The 25367-nt window shown below is 39.4% G+C and overlaps 1 protein-coding gene and 1 long non-coding RNA gene across 3 annotated transcripts; both read right to left on the bottom strand.

The window, feature by feature from the left end:
• Positions 1-5553: 5553 nt before the first annotated feature.
• On the bottom strand, positions 5554-24917 carry EXTL2 (exostosin like glycosyltransferase 2). 2 transcript variants are annotated; one of them, XM_032303838.1, is made up of 5 exons: positions 24537-24917; positions 22225-22303; positions 10187-10614; positions 9472-9542; positions 5554-7072 (listed from the first exon to the last, which is right to left on the bottom strand). In XM_032303838.1, the coding sequence occupies exons 2-5, from the start codon at positions 22227-22229 to the stop codon at positions 6584-6586; spliced, it is 993 nt and encodes a 330-aa protein (XP_032159729.1). In that variant the 5' UTR covers positions 22230-22303; positions 24537-24917; the 3' UTR covers positions 5554-6583. The 2 variants fall into 2 exon arrangements, with proteins under 2 accessions (XP_032159729.1, XP_032159730.1); XM_032303839.1 differs by lacking the exon at positions 22225-22303.
• LOC116568287 lies at positions 20347-22191 on the bottom strand. Its single transcript, XR_004276535.1, has 2 exons — positions 20894-22191; positions 20347-20789 (listed from the first exon to the last, which is right to left on the bottom strand). It is a non-coding gene; the product is annotated as an uncharacterized LOC116568287 (long non-coding RNA).
• Positions 24918-25367: the final 450 nt, after the last annotated feature.

Raw genomic sequence — 25367 nt, 5'->3', positions numbered from 1 at the left:
AAGCTTTAACTCCAAGTGTGATGAGAAAGCAACAATTAAAGGCTATTTCACGAGCCTCTTTAAAATAGGCCCAATACTCTTACCTTCTGAGAGGTAAGAGTAGTGCATTAAGAGAAGAGTATAGCCTTGGAATCAACTGCAGTCTGTCATTTTGACTTGCTGTGCCACCTTTATTTATTAGGCAAATTACCTAACCTCCCTGAATGTCAGTTACTAAATCCTCAAATGTGCGTGATCCTGGTATCTGCACTGCAGGCTTGTTACAAAAATCCCATAGGATCATGTCAGTGCGTGTTCCTCACATAATAGGTGCTGCTGGTACTGCATTGGATTAACAACTTTTGCTAAAAGCTAAAGTCTACATTCTCCAAAACAAATGCAATCACACTAGAGATATTTCAGGATTCATTAGGGATTAATGTGTTTCTTCAAGGGTTGTAAATATGTTTCATAGAGACAAATGAGTTTTGTTTGGCACTAGTGTCTATGATGTGTGGGTTTTAAAAATACTGTTATTCTTACACTTTATCACAGATTAGCTTTTGTACTTAATTAAGATCATGTTTTTTATGGGTCATGGAGAAATGCTGTTGTCACATAAACTATGATGATAATAATACCAATGTGTTACAATTTATGTAATACGATGTACCTAGACCAGGGCCCACTTAGCTAAGTAACTTCTTGAAAGACCGATATTATCCTATAGCTCCCCTGAAGAAGATATTCTTAATCAAAAACATTGACAGTTGGTTTTTTACTTTGCTATTTTAGGACTCTTTTTCACTCAGTTTACTGGCAGGTAATTGAGCTGCTAAAAATGTTCATTAGGTTGCACTGACATCTGCTGGCAACACAGTAAATTCCATAAAAGTAGTGTTTTATAAATTTCAATGGAATCACACAGTTCAGTCTTTCAAAAAAATTTTTTTTGTTTTCAAAACTTGTATTTGCATTCTGGTTTTATCAAATTAAGGGCTGTACCCGATTATTTCTGATTCAGAGTTCAATTCGATTCAAGTGGCTTGTTACCCTGTTGTGTATCTCTTTGGGATCTTCTCAAAGGCCAGGGCAACAGAAGCTTGGTTGAGTAGTAACATGCCTTTTAAATAAATCATAATCTCTTCTAGTCGGCGTTTACCACTAACTGATGGCATCATCTTCTTCCTCATCGTTGTCACGTCATAATCATTATGTCTTCTGGTTCAAAAACAGTACAACGGTAATGATGTATATTGGTTGAATTCATATTAATTGAATTATTACTGAATTGGTATTCACTTTGAGAAAGTATTCCTGGGGAGAAGGCAGAGGGTATAGGGAAGATACTAAGCTCCAACAGAGCTAAACTCTAAGGGATTATTTTTTCTTGTCAGAAAGTGTAACCTGGTTCTTTTACTTATTTATTAATTAAAGATTTATTTATTTGAGAGAGAGAGAGTACATGTAGCATGGCGGCCGGCTCAGGGCTTGATCCCACCACCCTGAGACAGTGACCTGAATGGAAACCAAGAGTTGGATACTTAACTGACTGAGCCACTCAATGCCCCTAACCTCATCCCTTTAAAACCTACCAATTCAACACTGATTTAGGGTCACCAAATTTTATAGCTGTTAAGAAATTTACTTATCATTTAGTTCATTTCCCTCTTTTGTAGATGTGAAAACTGAGACCCAGTTAAATTTACATAACCTAAATCATTACCTAGCTGATAGGAGAAAAATGTTTCCGAATTCTCCCATTGCATCATTCTTTCCTGTATAAATTGTCTTCCCCAACTGTTTATTAAGTTTATTGCTTAAACCAAAAATACCTTAACACTCAAATATGATAATTTGAGAATTTATATTTAGCTTAGATTAAGTCAGTCGTCCTGACTTTCTCTAAATAGAGATGTGTTATTAAAATACACACTGTATTATGTAATATTGCTCAGCAGTGATTCAGAAATAACGTATCTATCCTAGGTCCTTCCCAGAAACTGAAGCTCTATTTCTTCAGATGTGAAAATAAAGACATACAGATTTGGGGGTTGGGGAGAGAAAGAAAAAAAAAAGTTAGGAATAAACCTTAACTAGAAAAATTTCTGACTCTTTGATCAGATTTAGCGTAACAGAATTATGCACCAGATTTCTTATCAGTAATATATATACATTCCCTGCCCCTTTAGTTTTCTGTCCCATATAATAGGCACTATTATATGGGATAAAACTTCAGCAGTGCAATATACATTGCGGTAAAGTATGTGCTATATAGATAAATTACCAACCATATATTCTATAATATAACGTTAAGCATGTTTTTCCTCAACTTCAGCACTATTGACATTTTGGGATGTTTATTTCTTTGTGTTGGGGGGCTGCTCTATTCTAAGCCAGTAGCATGCCCCCAGTTTTAATAACCAAAATGTCTCCAGACCTTGCCGTGTGAACCCTGAGGGTAGAATCAGCCCAAGTTAAAAACCACTGCTGTAAATTAAAGCTGTTTCCTTCAGGTTTATTTTTGTAAACTACTTAAAATATTCAGACAGAATTTGATTCTTTTTCTTTTTAAATAAAATATTGACATATAAAAAGAGAAGAAGCCTTGAGTCATCTCTAGTTTAGATAAACACTTAATTTGAATATTCCATTCTGAGCCAGAGTTAATAAAGTGGGTTCCTTAAATTGTTTTTAGTACTTGCATATTCATTCTTGCTTCTTTATGCTCCAAGGTATAATTTTGACACAGCTCCTAACTCACGACCAAGTTTCTTTAACTCTTGGCCAAGCTGCGCTTTCTTTATCTGTAATGGCTTTGAAAAAAACTGTGTGCTTTCCTGATGCTACAAAGTTCTCTCTACACATTATGCTCTTTGAAACGGAAAGCAACCAGGGAAGTTTTCAGGCAGGTATTTTCATCCCCATTCTCCAGAGAAGGAAATTAAGTGGAGCCGGGACTCAGTGCATGTCTCCAATGTATGAAATGTTCTTTTTATTTCATCTAGAGTAAGTGTATTTTTGGGTCTTATATTGAGAGGACCTTCATGTAAGAAGAAAAGGAGGAATAGGAAGTGAGGAGGAAGGGAGTAGAGAGAGAGAGAGTGCAAAGTTGGGAGATCCCTAGCAGGACACTAAATACTGGTTTATGACATAGCATGGAGTAAGGGATGATCACATCTCACCACTGAAGCCCTAGCAGCCAGTGAGACTTGGCACCTCCCCAACCCTCCCCCATCATAGCATAGCCCTCCACTCCAACTCCTCCTCCCGACTTCTACTTCCTGCCCTCCCCTACATCCCATAGAGCATGTAAGCACACAAGAAGTAGGCACACCCATCTTTGAGTCAGTCTTGGGTCTTTCCAAGAGGAATGAATATGAACATTTTTTCCCCAGATCTATTTATTTATTGGGGGGCAGGGGTGCAGGGCAGAGGGAGAGAAGAAAGAATCCCAAGCAGGCTCTATGCTGAGCATGGAGCCCCACAGGGGACTCAATCCCACAATCCATGAGATCATGAACTGAGTGGAAACCAAGAGTTGAACGCTTAACCGACTGAGCCAGCCAGGCGCCCCCAGCTCCCCAGTTTTGTTGTTGCTGGGACAAGCAAAGGGTCAGCAGTCCCTTGCCTATATTTCAAGCCTGGGAACAAAGAGTTTCTAGAAGCACTTCAAAAGCTTCCTAAAGCTTACATGGCCTTTGAATCTTTTGACAGCTGGGCTTCCTGTTTTTCAGCCTTCTTAACAGAGTTCTCGACACAGCCAAAGTCCTTCCAGATCCTGCCACCTTTGCGAATTTTATACATGGAAAAAGGAAAGAAAACTTTAAATATACAATGTTGGGAAGTCCGATGGGAAACAGGTGCCCTCAGATGTGATACTAATAGTGCAGCTAAGGAATGCTTCTGGAGGCATATAGCAATATGTATCAAAAACTCTAAAAACACACATACTACTACCTAGGTCCAGGTATTGAAGTTCTTGGTCTTACTATAAAGGAATCATTATAGATGTGCTCAAAGGCAAGGAAGGGCACTTACCCAAATGTTGTCCTGATAGTAAGAAATCCAACAAAATGGTAGTAGGATTAATTATATAAATCAGAGTTTATCTATCCAATGAAATACCAAATAAATCATTCTATTAAAATATATGCCTTGGAAAGTCAGGAGGAATAGATACAGATGTGCTTAGCTATTATTAGTGTGGTGGGGCGCTTCTCATTTCTTCTTTATGCTGTTCTGAATAAGCCAAAATTGCTACGGTTTTAAGAATAAGAAGAGGGGCATTTGAAATAAAGAAAATGACCTGAAAATTGCCGTGGTTCTCTGCCCATTGTTATACAGGAATAATTTCTTGAATATCTCACCCGGTGGGCCTAGGGGCTTTCTAATACCTAGGTGCTGAGTTGTAGAATTGACTGCACTTATTAGCAAAACTTACCCCAAAGGCCTTCATTTATTGGCCATTAAAATGGGCAAGGCATTGTGCTACGTTGAAATAAGTTATTCCCTTTACTTCTTAAAGCAAACCCCTACATAGAGAGGACTCGCATTTTTTGCAGATGAGGAAACCAATACTCCAAGAAGTTAAGTAAATGTGAGATCTAGGAAGGATTTGAGTCCAGATACTCCCCTGGCACACCTAGCCTCTAAGCTACATTGCTTTGCTCGTGCAGTTTCATACCTGAGCATCATCTCTTCTCCCAATCACTTGGAGCAAGAATAAGAGGCATGCAGAGGAAGATTTTCAGTAGAATCAAAGCCACAATGCAAAGTCCTCTATATCATAGAGTGAACTTCAATTTGTGATCATATTTGCTCTATGTCTGAAAACATGATATGATTAACTTTCGTGGTGCTTAAGACAAGTTTGAGAATACAAAATGGGAAATAAAATCCAGGAATATTTTCCCACTGGAGAATTTCCCCCTGGGGAATGTAGCCAATGCCTCTGCTTTACCCCAAGCAATAGATTATTTAAAAATTTTTAAAAATACGGACAACAAAAATGTGAGTCTGCTTAATTAAGAGAACATCTGCATGGTAGAAGTTTATTTTATTTATCTCCCAGGTGAATTCCAAGAGGCAAAAAATCACTACCAAGGTTGGCCAAAGCAGATAGTGAACATTAATAGGTTTTTAGTGAGGTTCTGGGTTCTACTGGCTTTATCTGACTGCATTAAGACACATACACATGCCAACGTAAAGAAACAACATATACTACACTAACTGCACAGAGACCTCGAGACCTCATTGTTGGAACATTAACCATGATTATTATAATATTTTCACAGCTTTGCAAATGTGATAATACAATGACATTATAGGAGGACGAGAGGGAAAAGGAAGAGGAGAAAGTAGATGGGCTTAATTAAGTATTCCTTGCTACTGGTGTGAACAAGGACGAAACGCAGACACCATGTGGAACACAGATACTAATTCACAGAGTGAGCGAGTTAATTTACCGACGCAGACTCCCTATAAAATTCCTCTGTTACGATTCAGTTATTTCTTTCCTGTATGTAATCAAAATATCATCATGATGAATGCCTTGAGTCTTTTTTTGGGGGGGGGGGGGAAGCAGCACTAGCTCTGAATACGAGAGATTACCTTTGTGTATAATACACAACTCTTTAGTATCCATGAGGTAACCTATGCCTAACAATAAAGATCTTTTGATACTATGGATTGTAACTTTCCTCAGTTCCTAATAACCGTTCTTTTGGAAGATTTTAAGTTTCTTAAACAACACACAGTTTATGTGAAATATAAGAATTAACGTACACTCTCATGGTCAGATTCAGGGACAAAATGCACTACCTGAATCTGGTAACACATTTGCTCCTTGCTGCATAGAAGTTGCACATAAGAAACACAGGCTGCATTTTTTTGTGATCCATGCGGTAAATATTCACAAAAATCAAGCAAACAGCTAGACATCCTTCAGCTACTAAAATGAACTCTCCCAGTCACAATGGACTTATCAATGAAATCAAAGCCCTGATGGTTGCATCAAAACCATGCCGGCAGAGTTAGTGCTGAAAAGGGCTGCTTGCAAAGACCACAATGAAAGCACTGAGATTCATGAGTTTTCCACTTGTTTTTCTAAGAGATGGAGACTATTCTCCCTTCACATGGCTTTTCTCTACACTGATGCATTTCAGGCTTCAAATGAAAACAATCATCCTTCAGGGAAAGTGGAGAAATGCTTTTCTGGAGTTTCTGATCCTGGAGACAACTTGCTATGGGTCCTTAAGGCAAATGCCAGGAGTCAAAGAAATTGGAGAACAGTCTCAGAATGTAAACAATAAAATTGCTGACCAAGGAGTTCTATCCGGGGATGAAAATTCCTTGCAAAAAGATCTATCTTGAGAGTACCAGCTTCTTGGTTTTTGAAGTTCCTGGGAATTTTATGTCCTAGAAGCACGGTACATTTTTTTCCTTTGCAGAGGCTTTCTGTAGCGGATAAAATTTCATGATGTTGCTTAAAACAAAACAAAACAAAACAAAACACCCCCCCCCCAACAAAACAAAACACCAATCCAGCAGAGAGAAGCTACTCAAATACTAAGCAGTTTGGAGGTTTGATTTTGTTTAAGTTTCATATTTTACTTTTGTGGTTGGCATAGGGAAAACCAAACTGAGAAATCATGATGTTGGAGTATTTTAAGGGCATGCTGTCGTAGATACTAACAAGCTTATTTATACAGTAAGACCGCTGCAGAAAGTGCTCAGCTCGATGCCACATTCCAGGATAGCCACCGTTAGACTCTTTTTCTAAATTGCCCATGTTTACAGGTTTCACAAATACCCCTGAAGTCTTCCCGGTGTTCTTGGCAATGATAAAATTCATGGCAATATCATCACAGTTCTGGATTTCATCTATCAAGGCATGGACAGCAGCCGGTTGCCTCTGAAACAGGTCAAGGTATTTGCTATTGAAGAAGGAGGCTCCAATCAGCACCATAGAGTACTGGTCGCCATTTCCAAACCCTGGTGTTTGCAGTTCAAACCCTCCATAACTGTAGACACCTGATGATGTAGAGACATGCTTTCTAGGAACAAATCCTACAATTTGATCAGGAAATTGCTGAAAAGGTGGAAAAAGAACAATTAAGGGTGGCATTTCTTGAGAGCAGACATGGTGAGAAAGGCAATGATTTATTACAGAGATAATTAAACTGACATACCAACTTTATTTTATTCTTGACTTCTACATCTCAATTTCATATAACTCTGGGGACTTCATAAACCTATGCCCTGATACATTTGCAGGTCAAAATTCCATCGCAACCCAAATTGCTAACAAAATTTCTAACCTTACAAATGTTCTCTAAATTCAAACGTTCTCTGACATTAATAAAATCTAGTCACCAAAGAGTCTGGTTCTTCTAAATTTGCTTCAGAAGAAGCTGACTGTATGAATGCTATTTATTATGGGAGATAAGAAGATAAATTATTTTGAAAACCTGTTTCAATCTCTTAGGAGCATATAAAATTGTGACTCTACGGGTAGGGTTCTACTGTTTTTCCATGTTGATTTCAATATTCCTGAAAGTCACTGTTGATCTTAAACAATGTTATATTTTTCTCTCTTCTCAGCTTGGGTGTTTCCTTTTTAAAGATACCAGTAAAAAAAAAAAAAATATATATATATATATATATATATATATATATATATATATATATATATATATAATGACACATCAGAATCTTTGAAGAAAGGATAGTAGCAAAACCATAAAATTAAGATGAGAGTAACTAAAACTGAAACAAAACCCAGTAAACAAGAGAAAACCAGTGAATCACAGAAAAGAAGAATTTATAGAGTTAATTTAGTTCAATCTCATAGTAATTTGTGTTTCACTCATTTCCTGAACAGACATTAAACTAGGGACACACACACACACACCAGGCTGGGTTAAATCCCTTTCCAAACAAGTCATCATCTGGGGAGGGTATGATCCAGCTGTGTGGATAAGGAATTCCATAGTGTGAGATGGTTGTATGCACAGTTGGGTGAGCCTGTTGGAAGCACTGAGGACAGGGTGACAGCTGTGTTGCTGGGAGGCAAAGGGAATGGGCAGGGAGTCAAGGATAAAGTGTGGGGGCCTTCAGAGAGGAAGTGCCATTGACATCATCTAGGAGGGTGAATCTTGTTCCACAGGTCCAAAGGAGGACCTCACAGGTCCAAAGGAGGAAAAGTCATAGCACGAATTAGTGGTAACCAGTGAGCACAAAGCCATGCTAGATGTCCACTCCAGCCTTGCCTGCCTCTATTCCCTGAATCACTCCACTATGTCACGTACTGATGGGACTGAACTTTAGGAATCAGGTTACCTTGGGCAATGGATTGAAACTGTTATTGTTTATTCTTCTATGAACCCCAAAATCATATTTATCCATATTACTTGGATTTTCTAATGAAACACAGTTCTTTTATTCCCCCACCTTGCCCATCCCTGACATTTAAGGTAAATTGATTTTTTTTACCTGAAATAGAAATTTCACAGCTGGAATGTTATGTTAGAATTTTTTTGCTTAAGAAGCTTTATTTACAGGGCTGGAAATACTGCTGTTGGGGGAAAAAAAGGTTTTGATCTTGGCATAAAGTCAGAAATTGAAGTTTTGAGAGTGCTGATATCTGCTGAGTACCATGACCACTTACCATTAATATCTAACGTTCTTATATAAATGTAACTAATTAAGGAGGGTTACTGTAGCACAAATTAGACCATTTATTGGGTAGCACAGTGTTTAATTCTTTGACATATCTTCAGAAAACTGGTGTGCAGTCCTGGTTTCTGCAACTTGTAAAAGCCAACTACTATTAGACATAACAGTAGTTGGCTTTGAAGTAGTTTGGCACCTTGAAAACATACACATACTCAGTAGCAAAGAATTGTGTTCACAGAATAGTGAACAATTTATGCCTGTTTATCCTAGCTAGGATTTAGGGGAAAAAAACCTAAATAAATAAATAAATAAATAAATAAATAAAACTACCACCACAATGATGCATGTGGAATTATTACTATCACTAATTTCTAAAAAGTTGTCCCAGCAATAGGATTAAATTTTGTGGGTGTAATAAATGCTTTCATTTAAAGGAAGTAATATATAATATTAATACTTCTGTATAGAAATATACTTCTCATTTGAGACACAGATCTGTGGCCTTAAAGAAAAATATCTCTAGACTCTAGTCTTTGCTATACCAGATCATTTCCTCATTGTTCTCTGGAAGGTAGCTCTAGCTCTTCTCCCCCATATCAAATATAAATCGAATATAGATAAAAGATACCACAACTTGCAGGCTGGCTTAAATGAACACGAGACATGTTGATTACCATGCAACAAATGTATCTGTCTCTAAGATAAATCCTGTCTACACTGATTGAGATGACTCCCACAATAAACCACGCTGCCTGACTAAACCCTAGAGAAAACTTTATACTGATGAAGTCATAAAGGACAGAGCAACATTACCTGCCAAACTGAGAAAGCAAAGACAAGGTCTTGGGCACTAATTAGCGTGTCATCGTCTACCATTAACACCGCTGCAACAAAAGGAAAAAAATTTATACACAACAGTTTGGAACTGAAAACAAAACTAGTAATGAACAATGGTGCCTACATAGATTATTCAAATGAATAATTTCCTGAACAAAATTGGTAAACAAGAAATGTATTTCTGGAGAGATTTGTCTAGCAGAAAAAGTGCTTATTTGAATTGTAATTGATATTAATAATTGTCTGAGGAGAAAACTATCATGCAACTCTCATCCATTACCCTAGAAACAAATGAACCTATAAACAAATAAAACTGAGCATCTTTTAAGCAAATTACCATGCTTCTGAAACTGCTCTGGATGGAAGGAAAAGGGAGGTAGCAAAAATAATACATGAAGTGTAAGCTGAATGGCATTTTACTACTTTCTGTGAAACAGTAATAATGTAATTAGATCTCATTCACATTAACCTCTTTGTCACCATTGCAAGACGTCTGTGATCTCTTCCCTATGAAACTGCTGCTTGGCACCTTGAAAACTGTCCCTTAAGTTTTCCAGAGTGCTTTCTTTTGATTCCCTCTCCCTGCTTTCTCCACATGGTCAGGACAAGCAGAAGGCCGGAAAGCCACACATCTGCCCCCCTGCTCTGGGGAGCACAGCCCAGGCGGGCTAGGACCCCAGCAGCAACTCACCAGTGGTTTCCAGTTCAGGAAAGACTTGGAGTCGATTTCTCATCCTGTTTGTTGTCTGCAGTTTGAAGATCACAGGGACAGGGTGAGGCCCTAGAGAGTTCCATAACTCATCTGGTCCCTTCTCCCCAACGTTGTTCCACACCACGATCACTTTATGCAGATACGGCACAGCCTGATAGTGATTTAAGAGTCTCAGCAAGAGATCTGTTCTGTTGTATGTCTGCATTATTAGAGTAAAGGAATCCGGGGCAGACCTGCCCTGGGATTTTATTTCCCTGCGCAACGTGAGCATCTTGTCTTCCTTGATATTTGGAAGTAAACTGGTCAAAGCCCCGGCTACAAGCAGCAGCACGAGGATGATGACCAAAGAGAAGCGAAGCACGCGAATGCCCATCACTCGCCCGGGAAGTTTGCAGATGTGGCAACACCTGGAATAGAAACCGCAATAAAACGCAGTATTAGCGCTCTTCCTAGTTACCACGTTTTCGGTTTTGCTTTTTCAAGAAGCATGGAGGTAAATCTTATTTGAGTTGATTTGAATTCAGTTCTCCCTGCCTCTTTGGTAGGGCGACCAGGCCTAAGGGAAAAATGAAAAGTGGCCGTGACTAGACCTGCCCTTCTGGGCCTGCTGGCTTTCGCGGTTGTGGACTGAAGCTCATCTACACACAAGCCAGAAGAATTGGCCGTGTATTTCTAAAATCTGCCCTCATTTTCGCATGAAGAATTTGGACCGAGGACAATCTTTTCAAATTGGGTTACCTTTCTCTTAGTACTGCACTAATCCTTTAAACAGCTTTACTATCAGTGATGTAAGAATGGTGTCTATTTAAAGTGTACGACCTGATGTTCTGATACACATCTACAGCAGGACCTTGAACAGCACAGGTTTGAACTGCATGGGCCCACTTAATATGTGGATTTTTTTCAGTAAATCAAGCCCAGGACCATCAGTGGATTTTTCTCTTATGATTTTCTTAACAACATTTCCACTTTTCTGACTTACTTTATTGTAAGAATACAGTATATAATACACATAGAAAATAAGTGTTCATCAACTATGTTATAGGTAAGCGTTCTGGTCAATAGTAGGCTATTAGTTGTTAAGTTTTGGGAGAGTCAAAAGTTGTATGTGGATTTTCGACTGTGTGGGGCATTGGCCTCACATTGTTCAAAGGTCAGTTACACTCTAATGTGCAAAATTTAAAAGTACTTTTTGGTAGCAAACTTCTTCCCAAATGAAATCATAGGCAGAAGCCTAATGAAAGAAACAGGTAATAATGGTAGCAGCACCAGCAACAAACAATTATAGTGGGTTTACTACTTATCAGGCCGTCTACTATGTGCTTCGCATATCATGGTATGTACTTATTCACTCAGTAAAAGAAACAAATAGTTATGAGTGCTTACTGTACCAGGCACTGTTCTAGGATCTGTGAATTGAGCAATGAATAAGATAAAGTCTCTGCTATTAGACACAGAGGAAATAGTAGAGAGAGGCAGACAAAAAGAAAGCTCAAAGATAAGTTAGTGTAGTGGTAACAAAGAAAATACATCAGAGTAAGGGCCGGATGACCAGGGATCTTGTCAGCCAAATAGGGAGTATCGATTTTATTCTGATTGAGATGCGAAGCCATTAGAAGGTTTTGATCAGGGCAGGGACAGGATCTAGTTTATCTTTTACTACAGCCTGGATACTTGGGTTAACTATCTCTCTCAAGATTATGAAGCCACTAAGAAATGGATCTGAACTCTATACCCAAGAAAATCTGCTGCCAGAGCCAGCCTGTTCCTCATTATGGGCTAAGGAAAGTACTGCTGGATATAAATTCAGGCTGAATGGATGGAGGACTCTGGAGCTTCCGAATCACCCTCTCTCACAGTCCAGGAGGCTCAGAAGGTACTGTAAGCAGCTACATACTCACCTATTCTTCACTATACCTAAAGGATCCACCTGCAAAGGTCACAGAACAGTAGGTGAACATCTGATGAATGTGGTCTGGACATTCACTGGTCACACGTTCCTGGCTGATCAGACCTCTCAGTCACGTATGTAAGAAAAGACAGAATCGAATAGGCGGTTTTACAGAAACCCAGAAGCTCTGATTCCCTAGCCTCCAACACAGTTCACTATCATCCCTGCTGCCTTCTTCTGAACACTATCGACTCCCATTGTTGCTCGGGTTTACTGCTGTCATTACTATTCTGCTGGTTCTGCTTCTGATTCGACTTTACTTGCTCCTCCACAGGCCTCCATAAGCCTTCTAGGTGAGTCCTTATTGTGTATTTTGGCAGCTGAGCCTTCATACACATCTCAGCATATATATCCTAGAGCTATTCAACTGTTCTGTTCAAGTACAAAAGCCAGAAATGAGGAGCAAGAATATTCAAAGATACTTACCCATAAAAAGACAGAAAACAAAAATCATTTAGAAAAACCTTTAAGGGCACCTGGGTGGCTCAGTGGGTTAAAGCCTCTACCTCTTAAAAAAACAAACAAACAAACAAACAAACAAAAACCTCTAAGAAAAAAATAGATCTTAGAAGTGGAAAGAATGAGATACTATTCTTGATGACTTTAATGGATCCATCATTTACACTCTCTTATTTTTTTCAAAGATTTTATTTATTTATTTGACAGATAGAGATCACAAGTAGGCAGAGAGGCAGGCAGAGAGAGAGGAAGGGAAGCAGGCTCCCCGCTGAGCAGAGAGCCCAACGCGGGGCTCGATCCCAGGACCCTAGGATCATGAACTGAGCCGAAGGCAGAGGCTTTAACCCACTGAGTCACCCAGGCACCCTTCTCTTATTATTTTTAATACAATTTCTCTTCTTAGGGAGGCCTGGGTTAAGCAACTTAAGTCGGTTAAGCAACAGCCTTAGGCTCAGATCCGGATCCCAGGGTCCTGGGATCAAGCCCCCCATTGAGCTCCCTGCTCAGTGGGGTGTCTGCCTCTCCCTCTGCCTCTTCCCCAGCTTGTGCTCTCTCTCAAATAAATAAATTCTAAAAATCTTTAAAAATTTTCTCTTCTTAGATGATACAATAAAAGAATACTCTCAGTTATTCCACAATATAGACAAATGTGATAAAGCTGGAGGAAACTACTTACTGCTCCCTCCCAGCAGTGGTATGCCAATGGCACCAAGCCACCCTCTCTGTTTTGCGTACCACTGCCTCTGCACAGTTTAGTTTTGGTTGTTGCTGTCTCCTTAGAAAAGTTTGTTGTGTGTGGATGCCTATGCTCTTGACTCCACATTCTGTCGTTTAACTGGGTGCGTGCAGCCAGACCACCGTACCGCAGCCAATCCTAAAACTGTAATCTAAATCTTCCCATCCCCAGATTAGATTCCCAGTGAAATCTCACTTTAATTTCCAACTGATGTTCAGCCAGCCTTTCGTTTTTCATGGAGGAGATTTAGCCGTGGTGGAATTCAAGTGACAATCCCACTCCCGTGATCATGTTTCATGTGGTAAGGAGTGTTTTGCAATTGTAGAAATGGTTTCTCCATATACAGTTCAGCAAGGACATAGAGAGACCATATGGACCATGCCTTTAACATCTCCATTTGAAGTGTATGAGAATGGGGAATGGAGAATTTTGACAGGGCTAGGGGCATTGGCTCCATGATTGGAGAGTGCATTGAGGCCTGTGCAAGCAAAGAATAGCTTATGTATAAGATCAAGGGGATGGTCATTGTCATTCAGCAGCTCTCACTTGGCAATAGTCCAGATTTGGAAAGCAATGTTACCTTGTAGTAACCTTTTCAGAGAGTTTTCAAAGAATATTCTCCCTTGGACTTTCTCTGTGGCATGTTCTGTTAAGAAAAGCAATTTTGTGTTTCTCCTTTTATCATGGCCTCACTCAAGATATGAATAAAACGAATTATATTTGAAGTAACCTCAGCTTATTATGATTATTTTTTCAAGGACAGTAATTTAATGCTGTAGAATACTATATTTTTCATTGCATATACCCTCTTACTAAAACAACACATACTGTTAATGTAATCAACCAAGGAAAAACCATTATGAATTAATAATCTTGGTTCAAAGGCCTTGAAAATTCTTCTAATATATTGAATCAAAAGCAGGTCTCATAACACACATTTTCAGTTCTGCATAAAAATGGCTAGCTATAAACACTCAGAGCAAAGAATCACCCAAAAATTGCATTAAAATATACCCTGATTAAGATCTTTGTGTTCATTTTCTATAGCCGAGTAGGAATAGCCTATTGCAAAACTTACACAAAGGTGTTTCTAGTTTCTAAAGCAGACATGGGTAACTATCTGGCAACATTAGTGTAGAAAAAGTAATGAAATTAATTACTATAGCCTACTATAAATATAATTATGTAATTATATTTATATATAATTATGTAATTATATACCCTACTATAGATATTGTTGAAGACACACACAAGTATTTTACTTTAACCTATACTTTTTTTTTTTTTAAAGATTTTATTTATTTATTTGACAGAGAGAGATCACAAGTAGATGGAGAGGCAGTCAGAGAGAGAGGGAGAGAGAGAGAGAGAGAGAGAAGCAGGCTCCCTGCTGAGCAGAGAGCCCGATGTGGGACTCGATCCCAGGACCCTGAGAGCATGACCTGAGCCGAAGGCAGAGGCTTTAACCCACTGAGCCACCCAGGCGCCCCTAACCTATACTTTTAAGTAGGATTTAGCCCCATGACCATCAGAGAAATTTCCTCCTTCAGATAACTCCTAATCCCTGTTTTACCTATATCAAAAAAATGTATTGGGAGATGTGAGTAATTTATCTTTAGAAACACAGCATAAATATTTCTTATGGTATTTACTAAATAATGCAACCCAATACAATCATGTAAATTTTTATCTGTACAGAAAAGCAAGAAGAACAAGAACTTCAGAGACTGCAGGGCAAGCAGCAAGTCTATACTTTGAGAACAGGTGAAGTTTGGAACTCCATGGTAGACCTTCTAGAAACAGTTTCAGATCAGGCTGGAGAATAACGATGACTCCACTGGCTGTCTGGATTTCAGGTTCTAGCTTTCTTCTATTCTTTCTCCAGAGAAAGAACTTACCACCAAATTCACTGCTTTGAGCTTTGAACAGGAGATATGAGGAAGAACACATCTAGGATAGTCTACATCTTACATGGAAAGAACCAGAAGTAAACGGAGGCTCCTCCCAGTTCTTCTGCCCTCAACTCCTACGCCCTCTTCTTAAGACTTTTTTTTTTTTTTTTTGAGATTTTATTTATTTATTCATGAGAGACAGAGAGAGAGGGAGAAGCAGGTTCTCCACTGAGCAGGAAGCCCGATGCGGGACTCAAACCAGGACCCTGGGATCATGACCTGAGCAGAAGGCAGATGCTTAACCATCTGAGCCACCCAGGCATCCTTGGTTTGTTTGTTTGTTTGTTTGTTTTTAATGTCTGTATATATTTACTGACACCCTGTCTCATTCTAAAAAGGATCTGACAGCTTAACTAATCCTTCTCTGCCTTTCTCCAATCCATGACTACCATAGATTAAATGTGACTTTAATAAACACAGTAAATGGCAGCAAAACAAAACAAAATGTCTTCCTTCCTCTTCTCCTGATCATCTGAAAAATCAAAGACCTCCCCAATGATCTTTTTGCATATACGTTAACTTACTAGTTCTTCATAGGTAGAGAGCATATCCTTTTAGTTATTTTCATATTGTTATTCTAGTATCTTCTACACCAGGAGTTTTCAATGGGGGGATGACTCTATCCTCTGGGTGACACATAGCAAAGACTGGAGCCAATTTCGATTGTCAGGACTGAGGTAGAGATGCTATTGAGTGGGCAGACATCAGAGTAGCTGCTAAAATCCTGCAATGGACAGGACACCCCTCCAAAGGGAAGAATTATCCAGCTTCACATGCTAATAATGTTGAGGTTGAAAACCCTGCTCTACAACTACTTTACATAACACGATGTACCTGAACATGATCAGGGAAGGACTGCTAGCCAGGTGGCCTCTGAACACCTGACCATCCTGGTTCTACTCGAACAATAAGGGGTAAAGCCACTGATCCAAAACTGCCCCAGTATTTATACACTTTACTGTACAAACACATAAGCCAAAAGACAGCTCAGAGCTCTAAGTCACTTCCTTAGTTCAGAAAGAACTCAAGGTCCAGGCATGAGAAACTAGCCTTGGCTCACGCACCCAGCACACCAGCAGCAGACCCAGCACAAGAATCCAGATCTCCTGATGGCATCGTCCAGAACTCTTCCCCCTGTGTTATGGTAAATTCTGCAATGGTGTAGCAAAGTATCACCACACAAGACTGTCACTATCTGTACAATAATATAAATATTTATGCTTGGTATGCTGGAGTGTTTTTTACAACTCTGTTAAGATTTATTTAATATACCCTAAATTTCACCCACTTAAAGTACAGTTGACTCTTGAATAACACAGGTATTAGGGACACCAACTACTCTACTCGGCACAATCAAAACCCACATATAACTTTTAACTCCCCCAAGACTTAACTACTAGTAGCCTACTGTTGATCAGAAGCCTTAGTGTAACACAAAAATTGGATTAACACAGTTTGTATGTTATGCGTATTATAGACTGCATTCTTACAATAAAGTAAGCAAGTGAAAAGGCAATGTTATTAAGAAAATCATAAGGAAAATAAAGTCCACTTATAGCACTGTACTGTATTTATTAAAAAATACCTGCACATAAGGGACATGCACAGTTCAAACCCATGTTGTTTGAGGGTCAACTAAACACTTCGGTGGCTTTCACTGTATTCACGGGATTGTGCAACCAGCACCACACTCTAATTTCAACACATTTTCTACATCCCCAAGAGAAGCCTCAGACCCATTCATTAGCAGTCATTCCCCCCCCACACCCTGTTCTCATCTCCCCCAACCTCGCCCTTCCCCCCCACCAGGCAATTGCTAGTCTACTTCCTGTCTCCATAGATTTGCCTATTCTGAACATTGCATATAAATGGAATCAGATGTGTGGTTGTTGTGACCAGCTTTCTTCCCTTAGCAGAATGTCTTCAAGGTTCATCCATGTCCTCATATATATATGTCAGTACCTCGCTCATGTTTTTTTATTGCCACGTAGCATTCCATTCCCACATAGATAGAACACATTTTGTTTATCTATCAGTTGCTGGACATTTGGGTTGTTTCCCCATTTTGCTATTATGAGTAATGCTGCTTATGAACATTCATGGACAAGTTTTTTATGTGACCATGTTTTCATTTCTCTTAGCTGTGTACTTAGGAGTGGAACTGTGGGGTCACCATGTCAGAAATTTTTTAACATCTGAGAGTTGAATAGCTTTTGGAAGAGCATTATTTAAGATGCTAAAAAAAATGTCTTAAATGTGGGTATAAAAGTAAGAAAGTAAATAATGCATAGTCTATAAAGTGACAGTTGCAAATTCTCTAATGGGTGTCTCTAAATGGACCAAGCAATCTGAATTTTCAAAGACCCACTAGTCACTTATTTACTTACATCATCTATCCAAACTCCCTAGAAGGAAAGCTGTTGAATGAATAATCCTTTCCTCGGGGTTAGTACCTTCAGACTGAAAAAGCACCAATTATCCAGACTGAAGCTGAAAACAAATATGCCAGAGCATAGTATGAACAAAGATTAGTTATGTCCTCTGACTCATAAAAGCAGAAAAGCAGCTAGCAGTCTGACGTCGTACACTGAGAAGCTGTCATTTTCATTTTGATGCCACAGATGGCAGAGGAACGATAACTATTCTGCCATTTCACTACTAGATTTGTCTCATGTCATACAGATTGTTTTCTCCTCTGGTTCCTCCTGCAAAATATGTACTTGTCGAAAAACTGATGATTATAGAGTAGAGATGCTCAGAAAAGGGCCTTCAGCTGCCAAGACGTAAAATCATCTCCGCAGTGGAATGCAGAGGCCAATTCAGAACCTGGGCTTTCCTTCTGTGAACGTGCACAAGTTGTAAGAGACAGCTATGCAACTGATGAGCAGTTTCTGCCCAGGTTTATGGCATGCAGATGACACACACGACTCAATCCACAGCAAAGGGACACATGGTGCCAAATTCCAGGACTTGGCTCTTAACGATACCAACAGCCAGTGTGCCAGCCTAGGACTCCCATGTGCTGGTACATGTTATTTTCCCCACCTACAAAGCCCTTTCCTGTCCCCACCTGATGAACTCACACTCCTGGGTCCCTCCCAAGTCTCTTTCAAACATCCCCTCCCCTGCAAACACTGCTCACACTCTCCATCCTCAGTGCTCCTGGGAACTCAGAACATGGTGCCACTAGGCTTTGTTCCCAGGTATCACAACCATTGACTATGCCCCTTTTTGAATCTGACTGTATCTGGAAGGCAGTTTCCATTAGTCTTTGTCATCCAGGACAGCACCAGGCCCATTTTTTGAGTGAGTGCTGTCAACTCCGTGGTTAAATGGGGTGAGGGACTCTGTTTAAACCATCTTCAACTCCACAATGGATAAGAAATGCTTGAAACTAACAGAAAAGACTTAAATTAAATGTGAATGAAGGCCCAGTTAAGACTAGGTAGTAACCAAGAAACCAACATCTATGCAAAAGACCTGAGTTATCCCCCATTTGGTGACTAGAACAGCCAGTCAGAAATGTGGTCTCAAGCACGAGCCATGTTTCTACTTTCAGTTTTGTGGCCAAGCTACTTGATAAATAAAAACCTCCCAGAACGCTCATTTTTTTTTAATCTTTTCAAAGATATTCTGCATTAAAATACCTTTGCACATCCTTATTTTTATGGAAGCTCTTGGGGGAATGAGCTGATTTGCCTTGGGGGAAAATCATCACTTCCTAGATAATATTGTCCTTGTGAATTTCCCCAAACTTCAAGGAGCTAACAAAAATTAGAAGCTAGATGACTTAATCTGGCAGGCAGCATACAGGATTTAAACCAACAGAAAATAAAATATAACCTAGTTGAGAAATGAAATTTTAGATTGGGTCCAGACACTGACCAAAAAAACTCCTTAGACTTCAAGACAATTGGCAGAAAAAGAAAACTGAGAACACTGCTGCCAAATGTCATTCACTATTGCCCATAGTAAGCCTCTTCCATTAAAATTTCAAGCCACACACACTAAGAATTTACTTCCCGACAAAACACAGAATGCCAGAAATAGCACACGAAAGGTCACTTTTCTTTACAAGTCTTTGCCAGGTGCTATCCAGCATTCTGAGAAGAGCTTTGCCTTTAGTATTTTCTACATATTCAAGAAATTCATTCTTTTCACTGTTATTTTAGAAGTGCCATGCCACTTTTCTCATCCTTTACCAACTGCTATCTTCTGCTTCCTAAATGATTTTTCCCTCACTCTTCCTCCTGGGGAACCCATCTGTTCTTACAAGGCTCTTCCTAACTCCCATCACTTTCTTCACAGGTCTAAACACATCAAAATAAGTTAACTGATTTTGTGTTACCAATAAATATTCTTTATTATTCGTATTTAGGAATAGGAAATTATTTAGGAATAGGAAAACCAAGAGTAGGGACAGACTTACAGTAATAGTAAATAATAATAGTGTCCATACTGTGGGATTCAACTTGTGATTTTGCTGTACTTAGGATCGATTATATAGTGTTCAGAATGGATCATTTAGGTGACCACACTCTGGACCAAATGAGTCATGGACTGGCTGTTCGGATAAATACAATTAGTCTTTTCTGGTCACAGTAAAACTGGCTACATATATGAGATCACTGACAGCCAGTTTAAAGCCTGTCCTTTAGAAGGCTTAGTTCTGGCCCTCACTGCATTTTGAAATTGTAGTTCTGCAACAGTATTGCTAAAGCAGATGGATAAATAGCTACATGTACTGCAATATCGCATTTGACTAGATAGATGCTGTGACAGGTCATTTCTCACTTCAGGCTGTAAGGAAAGAATTTCCATACTGGGTACATGAAAGATCACGTTCTCCTGTTGGCAGCCAGGCAGAGTGAGCCATTCCTTTATAGGTAAATCAAGTCTGAATAAACACCAAGGGTAGCATTTAAAGCAGGGATAGCGGACAGTAAGTACCTGTGTTTCCACTTCTCTCCCCATTCCCACCCCTTTATTCATAGCAAAAGCTGCCCAACAGTCCTGGCTTTTTTTTTTTTTTTTTTTTTTTAGCTCCTAAGCCTGTAAAAGCATCAGATTCCTTTTCTATACTTTCTCAGACAGCTACTATCTATTAACTGGATTTGCTTCATTATCACTGATTTAAGAGGAAATAACACATAAGTATTATATGGAACTTTTTTTTTTTAAGTACCTCCTCCTTTAATCCAGCCATTTGTTACTGAGAGAGACAGCAAGTTCCTCTCTACCCTCAAAGCGCCCAGCTTATGTTACATAAAACTATGCAAGATGAGAGTTCACTTTAGCCTTGGATCTTTCTCCTGGAATTGCCAATTAATTGCAGCTATGATGAAGATAATGGTGACGATGATGTTTGGAGAGGACCAATTCCAGGGACATGTATTAGGGCAGGAGTAGGAAAGGCCTTATTTCTAAGAGGAACATCCATGACTTGTAAGGATCCAAGGAGTCAATGCATCCTTAGAAGAAAGCCTAGAAATAGAAAAGCATTTTTAGCTCAGTACAGTGCCATGCAAAATTAGTTCCAGAAATGGGTCAAAAGAAACCAAGTACATCTGCAAATATATTACTTTTACCATGCTAGCATAATAGAGTTTTTCATCTGAACTTCTGTTTCAGTCACAGGAAAACGGAGAGAAGGCAAGATTGTTAGGCAACGGATCTCTGGAATATTCTATGGAAACTTCTCTTTTAGAAAACAGTGGTGTTCAGCAATAAACTCACATTCCAAAATTGCTAAGAGAAACAGATTTCATACATATGAGTTATAATTTATAAATAGTTTCAGATATCATACCTACATCAAAGCAATCCTGGCTCATACAAGCTTTCTAACTATTAGAGGAAGGTCCGAATCCCCATGGCAAATATCCACCAGTCAACAAACATTTAGAGGTACTTACCCCGTGCCCAGCACTGTCAGGCACTAGGGATGGTGACGCAAAGAGAACCCAGTTCTGCCCTCACAGAGCTTAGCAATAGTAATGAAAACTGTCAGACTTCTGCCACCTGTGTGTTATATAATATCTCAAATCATTAAGGTTTCAAATCTTAAGAGACAAGGAAATTAAAATATATCCACCCCCATTTTAGAGATGGGATGGCGGAGATTGAGACTATGAAGTGATTCTCCCTGAGCCACAGAAAGAGTGGTTGGTCACACCAAACTCCACACTTTTGCCACTTTGTATTTTCAGTGTCTTGTGTAGTCTCTTATCTTCACCTTTGTTCTAGTCTACAAGAATATTTCAACTTTATGGGTATTGGCTTTATTCCATACGCTGAACTATTTCAATGGGTAAGACTAAAGGAGGCCTTAAAGAGTTTTCTAACAGACCCTGGCTCAAGTTTTCCAAGGAAACAAGAGTATCTCTAGAGGAAATAATTTTTCTTAGAGAAAAATATTGGTAGTACACTCATGTGCACAGCAGCATTGTTCACAAGAGCCAAAACATGGAAGCAATCCAATATCCATTAACAGAAGAATGGCTAAGCAAAGTGTGGTATATAAGTACAATGAAATAGTCTTTAGCCTTTAAAAGGAAGAAAATTCTACCACATGCTATACCATGGATGAACCTTGAGGCTATTATGCTAAGTGAAATAAACCAGTCACAAAAAGACAAACTGATATGAGGCATCTAGAGATTCACAAGAGACAAAAAGTAGAATGGTGGTTGCCAGGGGCTGGGGGAAGGGGGAAATGGTGAGTTGGTTGATGAGTGTAGCATTCTGGTTCTGCCAAATGAAAAAGTTCTGGAGAATGGCTGCTCAGCAATGTAAATATTCTGAATACTCTGAAACTACACACTTAAAAATGGTTAAGATAGCAAATACTATGTTATGTGTATTTTACCACAATTTTTAAAAAACAAACAAACAAACAAAATCCCATACTGGTACTTACCTCATTATGATAAAGTTTTAACTTTTTAAAAAATTTTCTTAATGGCTTCTGTAATTGATAGGAACAGGATCTCTTGGTGCTATTAGGGGAAATCAAAGATTTTTCTGTGATGTTTTTGTCAACCATCAGGAAATTTTTAAAAATGCTTTCAATGCCATGGCCTATACGCTTCAGATTATTTTTAGAAATTAAAATGAGTTACTCTGTGTTCTAAAAATTACAGTTAGGCAGTGAGATAGGTAAAGTCTTCCTGTGAGCCTGGAGCTAACCTTGCTATGTTTTGTGTTCACCTCTGGGAAGTATACAGAAGCAGAATAAACTCATATCATCCCGCCTGTCTGATGTGTTTTTACATTTGAAAACTATATGCCATATATATGTACCATGGAGGAAAACCTTGGAATGCATTAGCAATTTACCCTGACATTCGATTTCTAGATTTTTAAGAATCTGTAGTTTCATCCACCATCACAGCTTCTTTATTCAGTCAAGGTTCACAGGGCATTCAATTTGAAGCATCCAAAAAATCATGGGGTCTAAAATAGGGCTGCAGTTAAATACCAGGGTTGATTACTAAGGAATGACAGATGGCATCCTTCCTATTCCTTACTGACGACTGCCTGAAAGGAGCTGGAACCCTAACTGGAGATAAGCGTCTGCCCCTTCATCCGCTCTGCATTCATTTCTCACAGTCCTCAATCACATGTTTTAGAAGCTGGGTTTTTTTCCATCGTATAGTCTACCTAGTTAATGTAAGGCAGTTAACTAGTAGAAAATGATCTAAACAAATATTTCAAAGTTCAGGGTAGAAATCCATTTATTAATTTTAATGTTTATTACAATATCTATTTTTATGACCTAAGAAACCCCTTTTTAATCTTTTAAGACAAGAAAGAATTAAGAATTATGATTGGAATCTTTCAAAATCCTGCATCTGTGATGACCACCTGAATTGAGCTGAAGAATCCTTTTCGATTTTCCAAAATAATGTTCTTTCATGAAACAAGTTATCTGAAGGGGCAACAAGATGGCTGGGACAAAAGGCTTGGTATATTATCAAGACTCACTGAGTGACAGTTCTCTCCCTGTGATACACCAAGGGCTTACCTAGTGCACATCTGAAACATCACACAATTCTAAAATCCTAGACTGATTTGCCTGTCACCCCTTCTCCTCACATCAGCTGCTTCTTCCCAAAAAAATTCTTCCAGGGAAAGAATTTGGACTTAATTGGCTTTATAATTATTTTCCTCCCCCCACCCTTACCAGCACAGAGCATAGCAGATAGTAGAAACTCATTAAATGACTCCTGAATGAAACAAACTAACTTCAACTTTGATATGACAATATATATATTGGTCAACAAATATGGACAAAATATTTCAGAATGAAAAAAGAAGTGAAATGCAAACATTTCCCACTTGTAGAACTTTTCCTCACTAGTGTTCAATTTGTTTCCAATAAAATGCCTTTAGTATCAAAGTTACTAATTATGTCATCTAAGACTGAGAGACGTGAAGTGCCATCGTCACTTTTTGAAAGGAGAAGACCCTCACGGGAATATCTATATCTTTGAGGGTGGGGTGTGGGGCAATTTGGGAGTCCCAGGAAACCAATATAACTGAAATTAAACTTCAATTTCTCCAACTTATTTCAAAAGTATTTGAAAGGAGTAATGGGGTAATGCAGATTTCTCCATAAACCAGCTGAGCAATTTCTCATTCATAGCAATATGGAATAAAATGCAGAATTCATTTTCAGAGGTGGAATGCAAAAATACAGGCTCAAATTGCAGCTGACCTTGATGAATTAAGAAAATACGGAAAATCAGTTACTGAAATTTGGCTATTTCTATAGATCTCCCACCCCTCCCCAGTTACATCATATTGAAATAAAGCCGTTTTGGAGAAAAACCCAATTACCATGGAAATATTTATCTTTAACCTAGTTTGCACCTACTTAATATTTCCCCAGCAGTGCAGGAGAGTAAAATTCAAAGTCTATGGCTCATATAAAAGCCTCCTTAAAAAAATAAGTAAATTCTACTAATTGAAAATACTTCTATGTTTAAAATAATAAAACCTAGGCCAAGAGAGGCAAAAATACTCTTCTCAGAACTTAATTTCTGGAATTTAGCTGTTTTACACAGCAGTTTTCGTTAACATGAACACTGAAAAAAATTACATTTTCCCAAAAATAAAGACAACGAATCACTACCCCATTCACACAAAGTTCCAAGAACGAGAGTAAAACATGTATATATCCTCACTGCAAAACATTTTTTAACACGAGAGCATTTGCTATATCCCTACCTCGAGTGCAGAGGATTGCAGCGGGGCCAGCCGATTTATGTGCTTGCAGCCTGGTTCTCATAGAACGGAAGGGGCGTCTCGCTTGCTCATTTTCTGTTTGTTTGTTTTTGTTGTTTGTTTGTTTTCTAAACCCAGCCGCGTGCAACCGCCCTGCCTCACACGCTGAGCGGTTAACCTGAAAAACACACCGCCCGCAAAGTGAGCGCCTGAAGCAGGGGACAGTCCCCGGGTGGCCGCCCCGCCCTCCCGGTGACGCTCCACTTCCTGTTAGACTAAAAGGCAGTTCCCAAGAAGCTCGGTTTTGTAGTTTCCAGCCCACTTCCAAAAAAGCCAGTCCTCCTTCTCCCCCATTTCTTCCCCAAGGTAACAACTTTTAATCATTCACGTGACGGGCCACCTGACCTAATCCCAACAATTTTCCGGAAAGGCGCCCGCGGGAACGTTCCAACGACTGTGGGTGCCCGGGACAAGCCCGAGAGCTCGCCTCTCTGCGCCCCGCGCGTCCTCGCGCCCCACCGGCGGGTCAGCTCCTTCAGCACCTCCCTCAAAGGCGCAGGGAGGGTCTGACAAGAATTACAGCCGCGGCTGCGGCCCCCGGGATGACCTGGAAGTGAAGGGGACCTGCACGAACTCGAGAGTTTTGAGGGGCTCGCGGACTGAGACTGTCCGGGAGGCGATGCCGTACCCAAACCTCAATTCCAACACGGTCTCTCTGAGGGGTTTCCTTTAAAGGGCTTCTCCTGGATTCATTTAACATTGTTTCGGAAGGCATGTATTGATTGCCTCACACTTGGCCGTAGGGAAGGCCAGGCTCTGTTTTCGGGGGACTGG

Source organism: Mustela erminea, chromosome 10, assembly GCF_009829155.1.
Source record: "Mustela erminea isolate mMusErm1 chromosome 10, mMusErm1.Pri, whole genome shotgun sequence".
In the NCBI taxonomy this organism is placed as follows: domain Eukaryota; kingdom Metazoa; phylum Chordata; class Mammalia; order Carnivora; family Mustelidae; genus Mustela; species Mustela erminea.
Note: the sequence above shows the minus strand (reverse complement) of the source record. Positions and strands in the feature narration are given on the sequence as shown.